The 18,736-nt window shown below is 59.8% G+C and overlaps 1 protein-coding gene across 2 annotated transcripts in view; it reads left to right on the top strand.

Annotated features, from left to right (window-relative positions):
- Positions 1 to 7,749: 7,749 nt before the first annotated feature.
- Positions 7,750 to 18,736, top strand: part of UVSSA (UV stimulated scaffold protein A) — a 30,227-nt gene continuing 19,240 nt past the window's right edge. Inside the window, exons 1-7 of one of the 2 annotated variants that reach the window (XM_049630141.1) lie at positions 7,750 to 8,164; positions 9,755 to 9,854; positions 10,845 to 11,175; positions 11,742 to 11,862; positions 12,542 to 12,916; positions 13,735 to 13,847; positions 13,981 to 14,109. In XM_049630141.1, the coding sequence (XP_049486098.1) occupies positions 9,757 to 9,854; positions 10,845 to 11,175; positions 11,742 to 11,862; positions 12,542 to 12,916; positions 13,735 to 13,847; positions 13,981 to 14,109 (1,167 nt within the window). In that variant the 5' untranslated portion in view covers positions 7,750 to 8,164; positions 9,755 to 9,756. The other variant, XM_049630142.1, reaches the window with a different exon arrangement.

An 18,736-nucleotide genomic window follows, 5' to 3' on the forward strand; every position in this document is an offset into this window, starting at 1 on the left:
GGCCACGCACCCCGGGAGCCCCTTCCGGTCCACTCCAGCGACCGCATCCACGGCGAGAGCGGCTCAGCCATGGGGCAGCCACAGGGTGGGTGGAGCAGGGTGGCTGGTCCCCGCTATGCTGGGACGTACAGGCTGTGATGGGTGATGCCACACAAACACGCTCAGGTGCTCTGTGGAGCTGCCGGCCTGCTCATTAATGCAGGAGGCGCCGGTGCCAGCCCGCACCCACCAGCCTCGAGGCCGCCCCACCTGCTCCTCGTCCTCCCCAGAGTCCTAGCCTTGCGGCCTTGTGCTCACGGGAGTTTTAACTGAGGTACGAATCGCATCCGTTGAAACACGGCGATCTTCAGGAAGCGGTGTGAGCAGGTTTGATAACCGTGTGTGCAGGTGTAACCCCCGGGCCCAGGCGGCCAACATTCACCCCCAGACCCCAGGAAGCCGCACCTCTGCCTCCTTCCAGGCTATCCACACCGTTTGCCTGCGTGCAACGAGCACTTGGGCTTTGACCACCAAGGATTAGTTTTGCCTTCGGGTTATATGGAGACAGACGATGTGCTCCTTTGTGCCGTGCTCGTTTCAGCAGGTGCCTGAGGTGCGTCCACATGCCTGCGTGTATCGGCGCTCCTCCCGGGCGGTGGGGTTGCTCCCGGGCATCTGCGGTCATCCTGGCATCGGCGCCCCTCCTGGTGTCCGCGATGCTCCCGGCATCAGCGATGTTCCTGGGCATCTGAGCTCCTCCTGGCGTCTGCGCTCCTCCAGCCGTCGGCAGTGCTCCGGGCATCCGTGGTCCTCCCCGCATTGGCAGTCCTCTAGCATTGGTGCTCCTCCCGGTGTCGGTGGTGCTCCAGCATTGGTGTTCCTCCCGGGCATCTGCACTCCTCCTGGCGTCGGCAGTGCTCCCGGGCATCCATGGTCCTCCGGCGTCGGCAGTCCTCCCGGTGTCCACGGTGCTCCCACATTGGTGCTCCTCCCGGGCGTTGGTGGTCCTCTGAGCATCGCTGAGGAGTTAACCAGTCCACAGACCCCATAGGTTGTCCATTCTCTTGATAGACCTTTGCGTTTGCATCATTCTTACTCTGAATAAAGCTGCCACGAACATTGCTGAACAATTCTTCGTGGACATTATTTTCATTTCTTGTGGGTAAACATCTGGACATACGGTACCTGCGCCATGGTGTTGTGTACTTAACTTGACAACTGCCAAGACTTTTCCCAAAGTGGTGATAACGGCGTTCATGCCCGCTGGCAGTGCGTGAGGGTTCCAGTTTGTCCACATCTTTGCTGGCATCTGCTGGGGTCATTCTTCCCGTGAGCCGCTCGGATGGGTGTGTACTCGCACCTCCCCCTGGGTTTCATTTGCATTTCCCTGATGCCTAAGGATGCTGAGCCCCTTCTCAGGTGCCGAGTGGTCGGTCACGTGCCTGTTCAAGTCTTCTCCCCATTTTGTATTGGATGGCCTCTCTTGATTTGCAGGAATGCAGTACATATTGCGACACAGCCCCTCTGACACACCTGAGTGCACTTGGTTGCCTGTCATCTGACGAGCAGGGTTGTTTTTTTAATTTTTTTTTTTAATGTTTATTCTTGAGAGAGAGAGACAGAGCATGAGCAGGGAAGGGGCAGAGAGAGAAAGGGAGACACAGAATCTGAGGCAGGCTCCAGGCTCAGAGCTGTCAGCACAGAGCCTGATGCGGGGCTTGAACTCACAAACTGTGAGATCATGAAGGCGGACGCTCAACCGACCGAGCCACCCAGGCGCCCCTGACCAGCAGGTAACATTCAATTAATTTTTTCTTTTATGGTTTGTGGCTTTTTGTGTTCTTTGAAACATTTGCCCACCCCAAGGTCCCAATGATCTTCTCTTCTGTCTTCTGGAAGATTCAGTCTTACCTTTTGTTTGGCTCTGTAACCCGTCACAATGAGCTTCTGTCTGCGGTGTGAGGAAGAGGCTGACGGCCATCCCCCCCATGTGTTCATCCTGTTCTTCAGACACCATTTGTTGAAGGCTTTTTTCTGTCCATCAGATGATAAATCCCCTGGCTGTGTCTCTCTGGGTCTGTTTCTTGGGGTGGCCCTCAATCTATCACCCCAGCATCCTGTCATTTCACTGTGGCTTAAAGTACAATACAAACAAGTCCCTTTTGTTCTACATATTTTCTACTTTTTCAAAATAAAATTGTTTTGACTGTTCGCTTTAGTTTTAGAGTCAGCTTGTAAAAGTCTACCCCTAAAAAAGTCTGCTGAGATTTTAACTAGAATTGCATTGAATCTATTGATCAACCTGGGGATTTTCAAGCTGCCACAACACCACCACAGACTGGGTGCTTCAACAACAGAAAATCATTTCCTCGCAGTTCCAGAAGCCAGAAGTCAGATCTGGTTGCCAGCCTCTTCCTGGCTTGTGGACGGCAAGAAGCCGCCTCTCGTGGGCTCCGTGGCCTTCCCTCTGTGTGTACATGGACAGAGACCCCTGCCTACTAGGGGGACACCAATCCTGCCGGACCAGGGTCCGTCTCATGATGTCACGTGACCTTAGTCACCTCCAAATACAGTCACTATGTGGGGGGGGGGGTGGTCAGGGCTTCAACATGAGTTTAGGTAAGGGGGACAGTTCAGTCCACAATGGAGACTTTAAAATCTCGACAATACTGAGGCCACCGGCCTGTGAACACGGGCTGTCTGTGTCCAGACCTCACCACGTTACAGTTCTCAGTTCTCTTGCTTATCCTAAGTGTTTCATGACTTTACTGCTGTTGTCACTGTCATCTTTAGATTTAACTTCCCGTGTGTTCCAGTGTGGTTAACGTATATGTAGCACTGATTTTGTTTATCGATCTCGTATCCTGTGACCTTTCTAAGCTCATTTGTTCTAGGCGCTCTTTGGTAGGTTATAAAGCATTTTCTATGTGCGCGATTGTATCACCGGCAAATAAAGGCCATTTTGCCTTTTCCTTTCTCATCTCTACGGTCTTTATATCTCTTTCTCCCCTTCCTGTGTGGGTAAAGCCTCCAGCACAGTGTGAACTAGGAAGGGAAGAAGGAAGTCCTGGACTTGTTTCAGATCTCAGGGGGAAGTGTGGTCTCCTGCCGGGAAGGACGCGAAAGACGATGTCTGCTGTACGTTTTCATGGGTGCGGTTATCAGGTAAGGAAGTTCACTCCTTGTTCCCCGAGTTATCATCATGAGGGCATTTTGAATTTTACCAAATGTTATTTTCTTCATCTAATGAAACTCCTACAGGATTCTTCTCCTTTGCTTTGACAATAAAGGAGACAGGGAGGACTACACGATGGACCTTGAGTGGTGGACCAAGCCTCCCCTTCCTGAGACAAGCATCACTGGGTCATGGTGTAGTTTTATATATTGCTGGATCTGACTTGCTGGTACTTTGCTGAACAAAGTGTCCATAACGTGCACTCTATTATTCTTTTAATGTCTGTAAGATAAGTAGTGATGCTTCCTCTCATTCCCGATACTGGTCATTTGTTTCTTCTTTGTTCTTGATGTCTACCCAGAGGCTTATCAATTTTGCAGATCATTTCAAACAAACACCTGTTTGATTTTTTTTTCCCTCTATTGTTTCCCTGTTTTCCATTTAATTGATTGCTCTTCTTTACTGTTTTCTTCTTCCTGCTTATTTTGGGTTTAATGGCTTCTTTAAAAATTTTTTTTTAACATGTATTTGTTTTTGAGTGACAGAGACAGAGTGTGAGTGGGGGAGAGACAGAGAGGGAGACACAGAATCTGAAGCAGGCTCCAGGCTCCGAGCTGTCAGCACAGAACCCAGTGTGGGGCTCGAACTCATGAACCGTGAGATCATGACCTGAGCCAAACCCAGCTGCTCAACCAACTGAGCCACCCAGGTGCCCCTCTTTTTCTGGCTTAAGGGGAAGATTAGAGAACTGCTTTGGGCCTTTCATTTCTACTATAAACCTCCCGTACATTCTTATGTTGTTTTCATTTTCGTGCATTTCAAAATATTTTATAATTTCATTGTGATTTTTTTTTCCTTTGACCCATAGATTACACAAGTCTGTTAGCTAATTTTCAAATACTTGGAGACTTTCCAAATCTTTTTGTTATTAAGTTCTAATGTAATTCTGTTAGAAAATCTACTGTGTATGGTTTCGACCCTCTTAAATTTGTAGCGATTTGTTTTATGTCTGCCCTGATAAATGTTCTGTGTGCACTTCTAAACAATATCGTCTGCCATCGGGTGGAGCGTCCTGCCAAGTGCAAACCAGGTCAAGTCCACGATGGGCGGTTAGTGTCTCCTACCCTTCCTGATCTCCTCCCTGCTGGTTCTTAAAGCTTACAGATGAATTTGTCTACATCCCCTTTACGTCTGCAAGCCTTTGCTTCATTTATTTGTAACTTGTTATTAGGAGCAAGCACCCTAGCTGCCAATATCTCTTATAAAGTCCACTTTGTCTGATGAGGGTCCAGCCACTCTGGCCCTCATCTACTTAGTGTTAGTATGTTACAGCTTTCTTGATTCTTTTGCCTCCAATCCAAGTCAAATTTGAAGTGAGTTTCTTGTAGACATTATACACTCGAGTCTTTTTTAATTCAGTTGGACAACCACTGCCTTTCAATTGAGGTGTCTAGACCATTGACATTTAATGTAATTATTATTATTGCTGGATTTAAATCTGTGGCCTTTCTATTTGTCCAGTCTGTTTTCTGTTCCCTTTTTTGTCTTTATTTGACACCTCTAGACTATTTAAACATTATTCCTTTTTAAAAAAAAAATATTGTTTTAATGTTTATTTTTGAGAGAGTGAGACAGAGCTTGAGTGGGGGAGGGGCAGAGACAGAGGGAGACACAGAATCCGAAGCAGGCTCCAGGCTCCGAGCTGTCGGCACAGAGCCCGACGCGGGGCTCGAACTCACGGACCGCGAGATCATGGCCTGAGCCGAAGTCGGACGCTCAACTGACCCAGCCACCCAGGTGCCCCCACGTTGTTCCTTTTAATCTTTGACTTTTTAGCTACACCTCTGTAGTTCAGTGTACATCTTGAACTTCCCACAAGGGCCTTCAAATACTGTATAACTTCATGTAAACACAAGGATCTGAGAAACTGCCTTTCTCCCTCCTCTGTCCTTTGCCCCAACTATGGCATATTTTCCCTCTACGGACATTCTGCACCCTATGATACACTGTTACGCTTTCAACGAGCAGCCAATGATTTAGAAAAGAAATTTAGAACAAGACAGATCTTCTATTTACCCATATTTGCCGATCCCAGTGCTCCCCCCAGCTTTTGTACATGTAGGTTGGCGTCTGCGTTTGCCTTTCATCTGAAGAGCTTACTGTACCAACGCTCCCTCAGTCGACCTGCGGACGAGGAATTCACTCGGCCTTTCTTTGTCTGAAAGTGCTCTATTTCAGCTTAGTTCACGTTTGGAGGGGTATTTCGTGGCATACACAGTTCTGGGGCGACAGTGTTTCTTTTCACTCTAGGTTTCATGCCATTCTCTTTATGCCTGTGGTGTTCTGGCCAAGAACCGCTGCTTGCTGTTTGTACCTTCATACGAGGCCTCTTCTCTTCCACTGCTGTTCGTCGCTGCCTTCCCACACTTTGATCGTGACGGCCTTGGGTGGGCTCGTGTTCCTTCTGCTGGGGTTCGTCTCTGAAAGTCCCAGCTGGTTCTACAATATCTTCCAGGCCTCAACATATTCACCTGAGCTAACTCTATGTATTAGGCCTTCAATACTGGCGCCTGTTGGGTGCCTGATATCGTGAAACAAAACAAAGATGCCTGTTCTCGTGGAGCATGTTTTCAGAGCAGAGAAGGTACTAAGATTACAAACCTCGTGTGACAGGAAGTCTCAGTGCTTTGAGTGCTGCTAAAGCAGAGTTGCCTGAGGAAACGGCAGGAGGCTTGTTACACAGCCAGCGAGGGCCCCGGCTGGGAGCGGCCTTCCAGGCAGAGGGGCTGGCCCCCCAGAAGCCGGCCCCCTGGAGCAAAGCAGCCAGCTGGGGGCAGCACTGAGCTCCACCCTGGCTGGGCGAGGTGAGTGGACTCGAGGGGTGTGAGGACAGAAGTGGGGGGACAGGAGGCGGCTGCCGGGCCGCGGAAGCAGAAGGACTGACATCCCATCAGCTAAGACGAGGGCGGTGGGCAGGAGACGGGACCGGGCCTTGCAAACATCACAGGGCACTGGGGTGGACGCGGGTGTCGCAGGAAGAGGATGGGGCGCGGGGCAAAGCACAGATAGCTGTCTCCAGGAGTCCTGCTGCAAGAGAGCCCCAAACCCGGAACGGCTGGGGGAGGGGCGGCATGCACACAAGGCTTTGGTTAGTTAGGACAGGAGAAACTGCTCTCCTGCCGCTGAGAACAGTCTAGTGGTGCAGGAACACCAAACCACAGCAGACACGGAGGGAGGCTTGCTCGGAGTGGACCGCGGGCCGGGGTCAGGCGCCCCGGGAGGGCCGGCGTGCTTTCCGCTTTCCTTTTCTCTTCCGACGGCCGCTTTTTTGAGAGAGAATTCATGTACCATAAATGCCACCGTTTGAAAACATACAACTCAGTGTTTTGTAACAGTCACGCGCCCCCGTCTCCACGCATCTGCCCTTTCTGGACGTTTTACGTAGGTGGCATCACAATATTTGGCCCTTTTGTCTGGCTTCTTTCAGTGCCCTGCTTTTAAGGTTCATCCACGTTGTGGTGTGAAGGACAGACCCTACCGTCTACTGATGGACATCTGAGCCGTTCCCACCTTTGCCACTGAGAGCCCCACTGCTGTGGGCCTTCAGGTCCAGACGGTCCTGTTCCAGTGGGCCCTGTCTTTGGTGCTTTCCTCCTGTTCTGCAACCACCGGAGAGCCTAGAAACATCCAACCAGCTCGCTGTGCACCGGTGGAGACCCCCTCAAAGAGCCCAAAGCACGGGGGTGGGGGCCCAGTACCTGGGGTGAGGCAGGCCTTCCTGAAGAAAGGGCGAGACAGGAGCCAAAAGGGGTGATGGCCCCTCAGCCCTGGGGTGGGGGACACACAGAGCGCAGGCTCTAAGCAGGGGCGAGTGAGGCCACCAGCCTGGCCCCTAGAGGACCCTGGGGTGCAGCAGGCCGCACAGGTGAGGAGGAAGCAGCTCACCAGGGCCGGGAACGTGTCAGGAGCAGACCCCCAGGGCCCTGGTCGGCCCGCTGGCCCCCGAGCCCACAGCCGCGGAGCCCGCGGAACCCCAGGTGCGCACAGGCCCGGCGGCTCCGGGCTCGGGCCGCGCGAGGAGCGAGTCGCAAACCCGAGGTGTCCCCAGACTGAGTGAGGGGCCCCGGCGAGGCCAGCCGCAGCCTGCACTGCTCAGGGACAGGGGCGAGGGGTGTCCTGGGGAAGGACGGAGCCCGGCAGGGGCCCAGGCCAGCGCCTCCACTAGGGGTGCGGGCACCTGCGCGGCGTCCGACCACAAGGCGGGGGACTAGGGACCCGTGCGCCGGCAGGTTCCCGGGGCCGGGTCGTGCCGCCCCTCCCGCGGCTGCACACGCTCCTCCGGGGACCGCCCCTTTCCACGCCGCCGACCCCCCACCTCAGCACCAGGAAAAGCCCCGGCCGGACCCCGGCCCCGGGGGACCCCCCGCCCCTCGACCCCTCTGGGCAGCACGTGGGAAGCGGGGGAGGGGGGGGTAGTCTCCGGCGCCCCCGGGAGAAACGTGCACCGGCTCCCACCCGGGCCATCCCGTCGCGATGGCAAGGACTGGTTATCGCAAACCCCTAGGCTACCGCGGCATGGAGACCGAGCTCGCACCCCTCGGGCCCGCTCCGCGTCGCCCTGGCAGCCGGGCACACGGCCCCTTTAAGGACTTGCTGCGCCCGCCCGCTTCCTTTTTCTCTCTCTCCTAAGCCGTCCCGACCTGCCGGGAGCGCGCCTGCGTCACCGCGCAGGCCTCGGCCCCTCCCTGGCGCTCGCGCCTCCAGGGTCAGGGAGAGCCATTGGCTGCCGAGCTCGGGGGCACGTGACAGGAGGCGGGTTGGGCCTCCGCCGGAAGGGGCGGGCTAAGGTGACTGGTCCGCTGGCCCTGTAGGTGCGGTCGTCGCGGCGCTGACCTTCGTGCCCGCGCTGCCTGTGCCAGGGCGAGCCAATGACTGTGGTGATCTGCGGCACGTGACGGGGCGGGTTCTCCGCCGGAAGGGGAGGAGCGAGGCGAGCGGCCTGGTTTCGCGGTACGTGTCGCGGTCGTCGCAATGCCGGCGAGGGGCTGCGGCCCAGCCGGGGTTCGGAGGGCAGGCCCATTTCCCCCCCGCCACAAACCTCCACGCCCCGCCGGGCGTTTTCCCTCCTTCTCCCCGGGACATGCCCTTCCACCCCGGGACTCCCCGTCCCCCTGCTTTCTTCCTGGGACACCGTCCTCTCCTCTTTCTCTTCTTCCTCCCTGGGACGCCCTTCCCTCTCCCTCCTCCCCTGGACCTCCTCCGGCCTCTCCGTCTGCGTCCTCCCCGCCCCGCCCGCCTTCTCCCTGGGACACCGTCCTTTCCTCTTTCTCTCCTTCCTCTCTGGGACGCCCTTCCCAACCCGTCCTCGTGATGCCATCTCCTCCTCTCCCCTCCCTCCTCCTCCCGGGGACACCACTCCCTCCTCCCCGCACACCGTCCTCTTCTCTTCCTCCTTCCCAGGGTCGCCCTTTTCTCCTCCCCGCACACCTCTTCCCCTTCCTTCTCCACGGACACCCTTCCCTCCTCTTCCTCGTCGGGATGGGGACGCCATGCCTTCCTCCTCCCCGCACACCATTTCCTCCTCCTCTTCCCCTCCCCTGGAACACCTTCCCGTGCTCCTCCTCCTCCCTGGGACTCCATTCCCCCCCCCCCCTTTTCCTTCCAGGACATTCCCTCTTCCTCCCTGAACACTGCTCTCTTCTGGGATGCCCCCTCTTCTGTCCTTGGCTGTGGTGCGCTGGGCTTAGAAACACTGGCAAAGTCCCCCCGGAGGGATCCATGATCAGTGGGAGGTGCTGGGAGGGCGCTCAGGTGAGCGACTCCTTGCTCCTGCCAAGTGTGCATTGAGTGGAGTCAGTGTCCCTGACAAACGTTACTTTTCGAGAGCTCCTCCTGGCTCCCTGTACACCTGCTGGCCTCCCCCCTCTGAATTAAACAGCCTGGGGCAAGCCTGGCATCCGTGCTGCCCCCAGTCTCTGTCCACGCTTAGTGGCTGCCTTCCCCGGGCCTTCCTCCTCCCAGCCCGCATTCTCCCCTCACCCCCACCCTTCCCTCTTCTTTGTGCACACCTGCTAGGTGCTTAGCATTGGAGAGCTAGGTAGGTGCACCTCTGCTGGCTTGCTCCTAGCCATTAGGCTGGCCCCTGAGTGGGTCTTTCGTTACCGAAGTCTGTAGCGAGAGGCTGCCTCGTGGCTTGGGAGTGAATAGTTGGAAAGGGAAAAAACGCCTGTCACGTTTGGGAAAAGCTAATCTAAATTTTATTTGCACGGTTATGTTCTGTCGCTAACACGTGTTGCTGAGCATCCATCGCTGAGCTCTGATCTGTGTGACTGTAGAGCTCCAGAATTAGTATTTTGTTGTTGCGCTTTTCCTAATTTACCATCGAAGAGGTCTCGTCGGCCGTGCCCGGAATATCACCTCGAATTGTTACGTTTCAGCATCGAGGCCATGTACCAGAGGCAAGGGCGTGGGGAGCCCAGCCTTGCAGCCCCCCCCACCCGGAATGCCCAGGAACCGGTGGAGCCCAGTAAACGTTTAATGACCTAGAGAACCGTGAAGTGCTAGGGGGTCATTTCTCGCCTCTCCCATACGTATTTCTAGACATGGATCAAACGCTTTCAAAGTTGGTAGAAGAGCTCACGACTTCAGGAGAACCCCAACTGAGTCCTGAGAAAATGAAGGAACTGAAGAAAATTTGCAAGTATGTCTTCAGGCTCAGGATGTCGTGCCGATCGATTGCTGGCTCCTCCAGCCTGTGGTACCCGGGGGATCGTGGGGCTTCCCCTGGGTCGGTCAGGCCTCCCGCCACCCGCACGTCTCAGCCCTTCCCTGCCCCCCACCATCACCTCTCCGGAGGCTGTGTCCCCAGGACCCTGCAGCGTCCAGGTCTGGCAGGCGGTCACTTTGTGGGGCAGCGGCCCCAGGGTGGGGGAGTGCGGCACGAACGCTTTCTAAAGACTGCCGGTTGGGATCCGTTGAGAGCTTAAGTCAAAACTCGCCGATCGTCCTTATCTTGTATTTACAAAACAGGAAAGTTTAAGTGGCTTTAAGTAGCGAAGTCTTTGCACGTTGACAAGATTTTTGGCTCAGGTCTCGCTGTACGTCCCACAAAACTCCAAAACGGCAGTGGGTTTTTCTGCAGGGGAACTAACTGGGAAGAGCGACAGGAGGGCGGGCCCCAGAAGCCCCGTGACTTTTCCCTTTTGTTCCAGTCACGTGGCTGCACCTGCAGGGGAGGCTGGGGGCTGTGGTGTCCCCTGGAGATGTCAGCTCGGACTTTGTGTAACGGGCCAGGTGGTGAATACGGTAGGCTCTGCGGCCCATAAAGTCTCTGCCGTGACCACTCAGCTGTGGGCGGTAGCGGCGAATGAGGTGAAGGTGCGGCCGCGGTCGTGTCCCAGTAAAACTTTATGGGCACTGACGCTGGATCTTGTGATTTTCACATGTCATCAAGTATTATTCTTTTGATTTGTTTCAGCCGTTAAGTAGCGTAAAAACCGTTCTTGGCTCGTGGGGCCCGCAGAAAGAGGCAGAGGCCCGAGGCAGCATCCGTCCGCCCTGCTGTGGACGGAGGGGGGGGGGGGGGGGGGGGGGGGGGGGGTCGGGAGAGGGTGTGTCCCCACGCAGAGCACTTAGCGAAGCGTCCCCGGGGAGTGGGCGCCCGGCAGGCCAGCACGGCTGCTCTCCCCAGGTCTTCGGAGGAGCAGCTCCGCCGCGCCTACCACCTGCTCATGGCCCAGCTGAGCCGAGAGCACGCCGAGGTCCGCCTCTCCGCCTTCCAGGTCATAGATCAGCTCTTCGCCCGGTCTCATCAGTTCCGGGTGCTGGTCGTCTCCGACTTCCAGGAGTTTCTGGAGCTCACGCTGGGCACCGACCACGAGCAGCCCCTGCCGCCCCCCAGGGAGGCGGCCCAGAGGCTGAGGCAGGCGGCCGCCGGGGCTGTCCAAGGATGGAACGGGAAGTACGGCGCGGCCTACAAGAAGCTCGCCTTGGGCTACCACTTCCTGAGACACAGCAAACAGGTGGGGCGGCCTGCCTGGCGTCTCCTGCCGGCCAGCGTGGTGGAGGGGCTCCCGGGAGGGGACGGCAGCTCTAAGAGGGGGACGTGTGGACGGAGCGGAGCCTCCGGTCCTGACTTCCACAGGAAGCGGAAACGAGGGAAACGGGTCAGCTTCTCGGACGCGGCCCTGTCCTGTGGCCCCGAGCTTGAGTCCCGCCTGGGTCTGCTGTGGGCTCTGGCGGTCCTGGCTGCGTGAAACCCGCCGGGCCGGGCCCTCCTCCCCGGCAGCTCCCGCCTCGGCCAGGGCCGCTGGCCAGTCCCCCTGCAGCCTGAACGTGCTGCTGCTCGTCCGGGGCCCCGGGGGCCGTGCTGCTTTCCCACGTGGCATGTGCTTCGCTGGAAGTGCTGCTGGCCCTGATCCCGTCGGGGGCCAGTCGTTGCTGATGAGCGCTGAAGTGCTGAGACACGGGACCCCAGGGGCAAGGAGGGTCGTGTGCCGGTGCCGACACGCCTCCTTCTGGGTTTCTGTCTGGCTTACTGTGTTTTCCACGTGTCTCGTGTAGTCCAGTCTAACCTCTAATTCCTCAGGTGGATTTTGAGGACGTGAGCGTTCGGACTGTGGCAGAAAGAAAGCGGGAGGAGGAGAAGCAGAAACGCTTGGACAGAATCTACAGGGAGAGGTGTGAGCGGGCCGTCAGGGACATGGAGGGTGAGTTCTCCCCACCCCGTGGGGCTGCAGGTGGGTAGACCGCTGGCCTGACCTTGGCAGCAGCCCCCAGCCCCTCCCCGGGAAGCTCCGGGTGGGCCCGCCTCTCCTGCGCCCCCTGGTGGTGTTGTCTGAGAACGACGCTCCCCATAAAGGTCCCTTAGGTGGGGCAGGGGACAGCTCTTGCTGGCACCCCTACTTCTGAAACCTGACCCTTTTCTGTGCAGCTGGCCCTTTCCACGAGGGGCAGCCAGGGTGAGAGGAGCTCGAGAGGAAGGCCCCAGCTGGAGGCACTTCTGGGCCCCAAAGCAGGTGCTGGCTGGAGTGCGGTCCGGCTGGAGGGCTGGGAAGGGTGTGCATCCCCACGGCTCTCAGCTGGCCGCTCTCTTCCGGAAGTTCCGCCCACGGTGGTCTACCCCGCTTGGTACTCACGGGGCGCCTGTGAGCCTCCCAGAAGTCCAGGCGTGAGGGTGTTACTGAGGACGTCACGGGGCGGGTGGTGGGGTGCTGCACAGTCGTGTGGTTTCTAAGAGACGACAGAGCCTCCGTACGCCCAGGGCTGGCCTCTGTCTGGGGCAGGAAGGAGGGGCGGGCGGCCCTCCCTCTGACCCTGGGCTCTGCCTGAGGGGAGGTGCTGCTGCTTGTCATCGCGACCCAACAGGCAGTTCCCGCATCTTTGCAGAAACGTCTGAGGAGATCCGGTGCTGCCTCACGGAGGTGGAGAGCTGCTTCAGGCTGCTGGTGCCGCTGGACTTGGCCGAGGGCCCGGGAGCCGCCTTGCCCACCGTGGCCTTCGGTGCGTCTGAAGGGGGCGCCCCTTGCCTGGCCGGTGCCGTGAGGCCTGGGGATGAGGAGCCCTGTTGCAGCAAGAGCCTGCTCGCCTGTGCCCGCCCTCCGTCTCCTCCTCCCTGGACCGCAGGGGACTCAGGGGAGGACGACGAGGACGACGAGGACGACGAGGACCGGCATGAGGACAGCGACGGTGACGAGGAAGGGTTTGTGCGGCGCCACGGACTGGGCTCCCACAAGTACACGCTAGACGTGGAGCTCTCCTCAGGTAACCACCGGCTCCCCTGGGCTGGCCGTGGGCCCTAGGGGTGCTGGCAAGAGCTCAGACTTCTCGGGACGTGGCAGGGCCGGTCCTCCAAGGTTGGGGTCCCGGGTGACTTGAGGCTCTGGGTCCCACGCTCCACCCGGGGTGCTCCTCAAGAGGGGCTGATGCGGCGGCAAGGGCGGGGCTGCTGCCACAAGTGGCCTGGAGCCCTGCGGGTGGCTGTCCGCCCTGGTCTGGAGGAAACGTGTTTGCAGAGCGGCTTCTCGCCACGTTGGCGACGACACAGGTGTGCTGCACGGGACCCGCTGTGGCCTGGCCCCCTGTGCGGGGTGCTGGGTGGGTTGAGAGCCCCTCGGGGGTGTTTACAGAGGAAGGGCAGTCAGGGCACGGAGCTGTGTGAACACCCCACACGCCCAGGCATCTTGAGCCCCACCAGCCCCAAGGAGCTGCCTGCTGTCTGGCCGGGCCTGGGGGAGCACGAGGAGGGTACCCGGCCGCAGAAGGGCTAGGGGGCAGGACACGGAGGGAGGACCCTGGGGCCGAGCTGAGGCTGGGGCCTCCGTCCTGAGAGCTGTCAGGGGAGGGGCTTCAGGGCCGCCACGGGCCGGGCGCATGGGCTGGGGCGCGTGTGTCTATGAGGACACCGGGCCGGGCGTTGGGGTCGGGCTGAAATGATTTCCGCCAAAATCTTAAAGTAGTGAACGTCTTTCTGTGGCATCAGGCGTGGGGTCCTGGGCGACGCACAGAAGTGCGGGTGGTCCCTCCGTGGTGCTGGGTGACCTGCCCTGCTTCCTCCGGTGACCCCGTGTGCTTTGATCCAGACGGCCTGAGGGTGCGCGAGGATGAGGACAACCACGCCGTCATCCAGTCTGCCCGGGACGCGCTCAAGCTTATCCGAAACAAGTTCCTGCCGGCCGTGCGCTCCTGGGTACAGGTGAGGCCCGTCTCCACCGCGCACACGTGCTCAGGTGCAGGCCAGGGTCAGGGTTGACCTGCAGCGGCTGACCCCCGGGGTGGAAGGGGAGGGCGCCCTGGCCTGCCCCAGTGATGTGCCTCCTTGTCGGCAGCTGTTCACCCGCGCGGGGATTCGTGGCAGGCACTTGGAAGCCGCCATCAACCTGAAGGCGGAACTGGAAACTGCCCTGAGGAGATCTGGGGAGCTGGACATCGGACCTGAGGAGGGGCGCGGGGGGAAGGTGAGTGCTGCCCGCGGGCTGGGGCAGAGGCGACAGCAAGGAGATCTCCTCTTTGGCCTGTGCTCGGTTATCTGAGCGGGAATGACTGGGGCTCAGAGATGTTCTGGTTCTCGCCTCATCGGGTGCTCAGTTCCCGAAATGGAAACTTTGGTTTGGAAGGTCAGAGGGCACAGCTGAGGCCCCCTGGCCGCTGGAGGGCTGGGACGGGGTCTGGGGCAGGAGGGCGTGGCAGGCGAGCTCGGGGAACATTCGGAAGGTTCTGGTCGGGAGGGAGGTCCCAGGGCCCCGGAAGAAGAGGAGGAGGAGGCCAAGGGCTGAGCTGAGACCTAGGCCAGCCCTGCTGTCCCCTGAACCTCCCCGAGCGCCCCAGCGGAGCCTCCCGTGAGCTGGTAACAACCTTCCAGGCTTCGGGGTCTCATCCTGTCGCCTGCGTCGTAGCCAAGAACACACAGAGTTAGGATGCCTGCTGCAGACAGAAAATCAGGACTTTTGCTCCAGGCTTGTGCAGAGGGCGGTGTCCCTGGTAGTGCCCCACGGAGGAGCTCCCTGGCCGCAGGGCGGGCTGCACGTGCGGCTGGTGCCTAATTTGGGGAGGGTGGTCGAGGCCGGGTGTGGCTGGTTGTGGCGCCTCACAGATACTGTGTGGTTTGGGCGGGGGAAGCTGGTGCTCTTGAGCACCGTGTCCCCAGGCAGCAGGGACAGGCCCGCACTTGGTGATGGTGCCCGAGTGAAGGCCGCCAGCCCCTGAGACAGCAGGCATCATGCAGCAACCCTGAGCCTTAAAGACCGTGACTTCCGGGCCCCCCTCCGGTGGGTCTGGGCCAGGACCTGGGACTTAACATCCGAGAGGGATTTGAGAGCCGTGTCCTCTGCGGGTGTCCTAAGAGACTGGCCCCGGGCCAGCAGGGAGAGGCAGCCGTAGCCAGACCACGGTGGGGCGAGCACAGCACCGCTATCTCAGAACCGAGAAGGCAGGCCCCAGAGTGTCCTTCTCCGCCGGGTGCCGGGACCCTGAACCTGGGCTCCAGCCTGGGAGCCGGACACCAGCTTCACCTGCAACCCCAGGACCCCGGAGGGAGGAGGGCGGGGCTGCGCTCCAGGGAGACACAGCTGTTGCTGGAGGAAGCTCTAGGGTGGGAAGAATGGCGTTGCCGGGCTGGGAACAGCAAGTCCAGAGCCACCGAGACCTAGGACAGACAGTGGCCGACACCCCGGGTCTCGGCACCTAGTGACCTTGCCCCCTCCGGGGCCACTAGAAGCCCTCCAGGCCGCCGCCCTTCGTGTCGGAGGGGCCCGGGAGAGGGGTGACTGCGCAGCGGCCCCCAGGGACCGGCAGAGGGCGATCTTGCCTTTCTCCCGCAAGGCCTCAAGAGGGTGAGGAAAGTTCCTGACCTGGCGCTGAGATCCCAGCCCGGCTTCTGTGGGTACAGCATTCCACGGAGGACCCTGCTCGGGTGTGTGCCCTGAGTAAGAAGTTAGTTTTGTGAAAAAAGATACTCTTCTTGCAACGAAAGAAGGTGGTTTTCTGTTGTCGGGAAGGAGGTGATGTGGTCAGCTCGTTCCCACACGTGCAGAGGGATTTCTTTTTGAACGTGAGGTGACCCGGGGTCACAGTGCCAGAGCGCAGGCTGGCCTGAGAGCAGGGAGGGGTGCGGGGGCCGTGGGGCTTCCCCGCGTGCCCCCTTCGCGGTGCTCTGGGGCCCGCCTCTTTCCTGCCGGAGGCCCAGCTGGGCTGGCTCCCGCTTTCCCTGTAGCAGGTGCCCTCGCCCGCCCTCGGGGGCAGCGGAGCCTGGTGGGGCGGGCAGAGCCACCCAGGTGCCTGAAGCTGGCAGGCACCACCCTCGCCTCGAGGCTCTAGGGCCCCCAGGGGAGGAGAGGCCGGCTGCTCTGTCCGCGGCTGCTGCAGCCCCGCCGCCTGGGGGCCCACGGGGCTCAAATCTGAGGGCAGGCTGCGGACAGCAGCCAGGACGGGTCCTTTCTCCAGCAGAGGCCCCAGGCCGGTGGAGACTGAAGGGCTCAGGCTCCCCGTGTGGAAGGAGCCCTGCCCTGGGTGCCCTGTGGGTGCTGGGCTGGGGCTGTGCCCCCTCCCCCCCACCCGCGATCCAGTCAGAGCCTTGATGGTTCCCTCGCTCAGGCAGGACTCACACCCTCGCTGATGTAGCCCCCCCATCCCGGGCACTGTCCCCAGGCAATCCGAGGGAGTGTCTGGTGGGGGCAGGTACGCGGCTTGTGGCCCAGCAGGTTGGGGGATGGGAGGCCCTCAGTCAGAGGCTCCGGCTTCCGTTCTGAAGGCTGGGGGGCCGGCGAGGTGGGGGACCCGCCGGAGGAGGGGCTGTGGGTGTCCTCCGAACAGGACACTGTTCCTCCGGCGGGGGGACAGCAGGGCGCCGAGGCTCAGGATGGCCCCGGAGGGTGGAGCTGAGTGTGGGAAGGTGACTTCGGAGGCAAGGGAGCTTCACCGCCTCTGTCAGCCGGAAGGACACTTGGCAGACGCTTCTCCACGAACTGATGTCAAAAAGGCACCGCTCCGGGAATCCTCGGGGACGGTCGTCCGCGCCGGCTGGTGGGCCGTGGTGCCCGGAGGCTGAAGCGCTCGGGGCTGGGGGGGGGTGGGGGCTGAGTGGCAGCGCCCCGCTCAGGTGAGCGCCGCTTCCCGGAGTAGCCGCGGCCTCCGGGGAATTAGGAGCCAGGCGCGCTCCGCCCGGTCCCAAGTAAAACGTCTGAGACTTTGAGTCACTGGCCTGGGCCGTCCCCCACGTCCCCCACTCAGCCGGGGCTCGCCCTGGCGACCGCCTGCACAGTGGCCGAGCCGGGGACGCCGATTCGGTGACAGGGATCCGAGTGTCTCCGAACTAACGACCGGTGTGTGGGAGGCCAGGATGGACGCTAGAGAGAGAGCGAGCGAGCGAGCGAGCCGGCCAGGAGCCTGTGACTGCGGAAGCCCGACCGGGAAGCCCGGCGGAGGTTCTGCATGTCAGAAGCCATCCTCCGGTTGTTTTTTGTGTTGCTGTTGGTTCTACAGACCGTTTTCCTTTTGACGTAGTTCCACCTTTAATACATGTAAGTGTTTGTTCTATAGAGCGTATCTCCGTCCTGCGGGAAGCAGGCCGGGGATAAATCCTGAACGGATCAATGTGGAGCGTCGTCGGGTAGATTTAGTCTCCGGCTCTGCTGTCGTAGGAGAGGTGTAATAATCCGTGGCTGCTACATTTGTTAAACTGATAAAAATCCTTTATAAACTTTTAAATTGCCTGCTGTTTAATTACGTGGCCGAGATCACCAATTATTCTGTTGTGTAATTAACAAAATATTAATTTCCCACCAACCGATATGTCTGAGAAAATGAATTTCAAGCACCCGTTTATACAGACTATCCGCGGTATGGTTTTTAAGAATGCCTGGGTTATGTTTTCTCACCGCTCACCAGTGGCAGCCACATGGTCTGAGCGGCGGGCGCATCGTCACTCGTTCTAAAAGCAGATGGGGCCCCGTGGCTCTGTGCCAGCGTCCCCAGCAGACCTGTCTGAGGGAGGAGGCCCCTCGGCCTGGGGCTCCTGCTGCTCTGGTGTCGGACAGGTTTTCTCTGCTGCTGGAGGCACGTGAGTGCTGGCTTCCTGTAGGTGAAAAGGACAGAGCAGGGAACCCAGGGAATGAAATGTTGAACGAGTCAGGCACCCCAGGGAGGCAGGGAAACTAAATCAGCCGGCGGTGGGGACCTTGTGCTCGGCAGGGCCAGTAAACAGCCTTCCTGGTGACGCGGTCCCCTCCATCACGCTGAAGGCCGAGCCGCCGCAGCAAGGGGCTGCAGGCCGGGGGAGGGGTCTGGACGCCTCCTGCCTTTCTCACGAGGACTGGAGCTCCCGCTCAAGCGCCCCCCTGCTCAGGGCCAGCCGTCTCCTGGGGGCCCTGGGGCCCAGCCCCGCGGTGCCTGGCCCCTCCTGTGTGTCTACACCGCACACCCCTTCCTCCGGAACACCTTCAGGTACCAGTCCTTGAGTCCCCGAGCACGCTCTGAGGTAGATGATGGTACCGCCCCATTTCACAGATGAGAAGACGGAGTCTGGGGGGAGTTGCGTGAGCCTCGGCCTTTGAGGGTGCCGGCCGCCTGCCGTTTTGCCTGCGAAGTTTGGGCTGAGGGAGGAGGGCGCGCGCTGAAGGTTCTCCTCTTCCCGTGTGGACACGGCTCCTTCGGGCGGTGGGAACTGCCCGGTCTAACCAGCAAGCTGCGCCCTCCGCCAGATGTGCTGTCAGGTAGCCCAGGGGAGCGCGTCTCGCGGCCTGCTGAGTCCAGCGGCGAGCCCCAGCGTGGCGGCCGAGGGGAGGGTGCCCACGTGGACCGTGGCACAGACCCGAGTTACCCACCCGGGTCTCCTGGTGACCCTGCAGGGCCTCGTGCCCCAGCCTCGCCCTGGCAGCGGGCCTGCCCGTGTCCTGTGGACCCACGGCACGGTTTCTTGCACTGCCAGCAGGCTGGACGCAGGGCTGGATCAGACCAGACGGGGGGGCGGGCCCGTGGCCGTCCTAGAACCCGGTGACGCACTTCACCAGCTCTGCTCTCGCTGAGCGGGGACCGTGCGCTCTGCGGCCCGAGTGGTGTCGCCGAGGGTCCCTGTGTCCTCACTCTTGC

Source organism: Panthera uncia, chromosome B1 (genome assembly GCF_023721935.1).
Source record: "Panthera uncia isolate 11264 chromosome B1, Puncia_PCG_1.0, whole genome shotgun sequence".
NCBI classification, from domain to species: domain Eukaryota; kingdom Metazoa; phylum Chordata; class Mammalia; order Carnivora; family Felidae; genus Panthera; species Panthera uncia.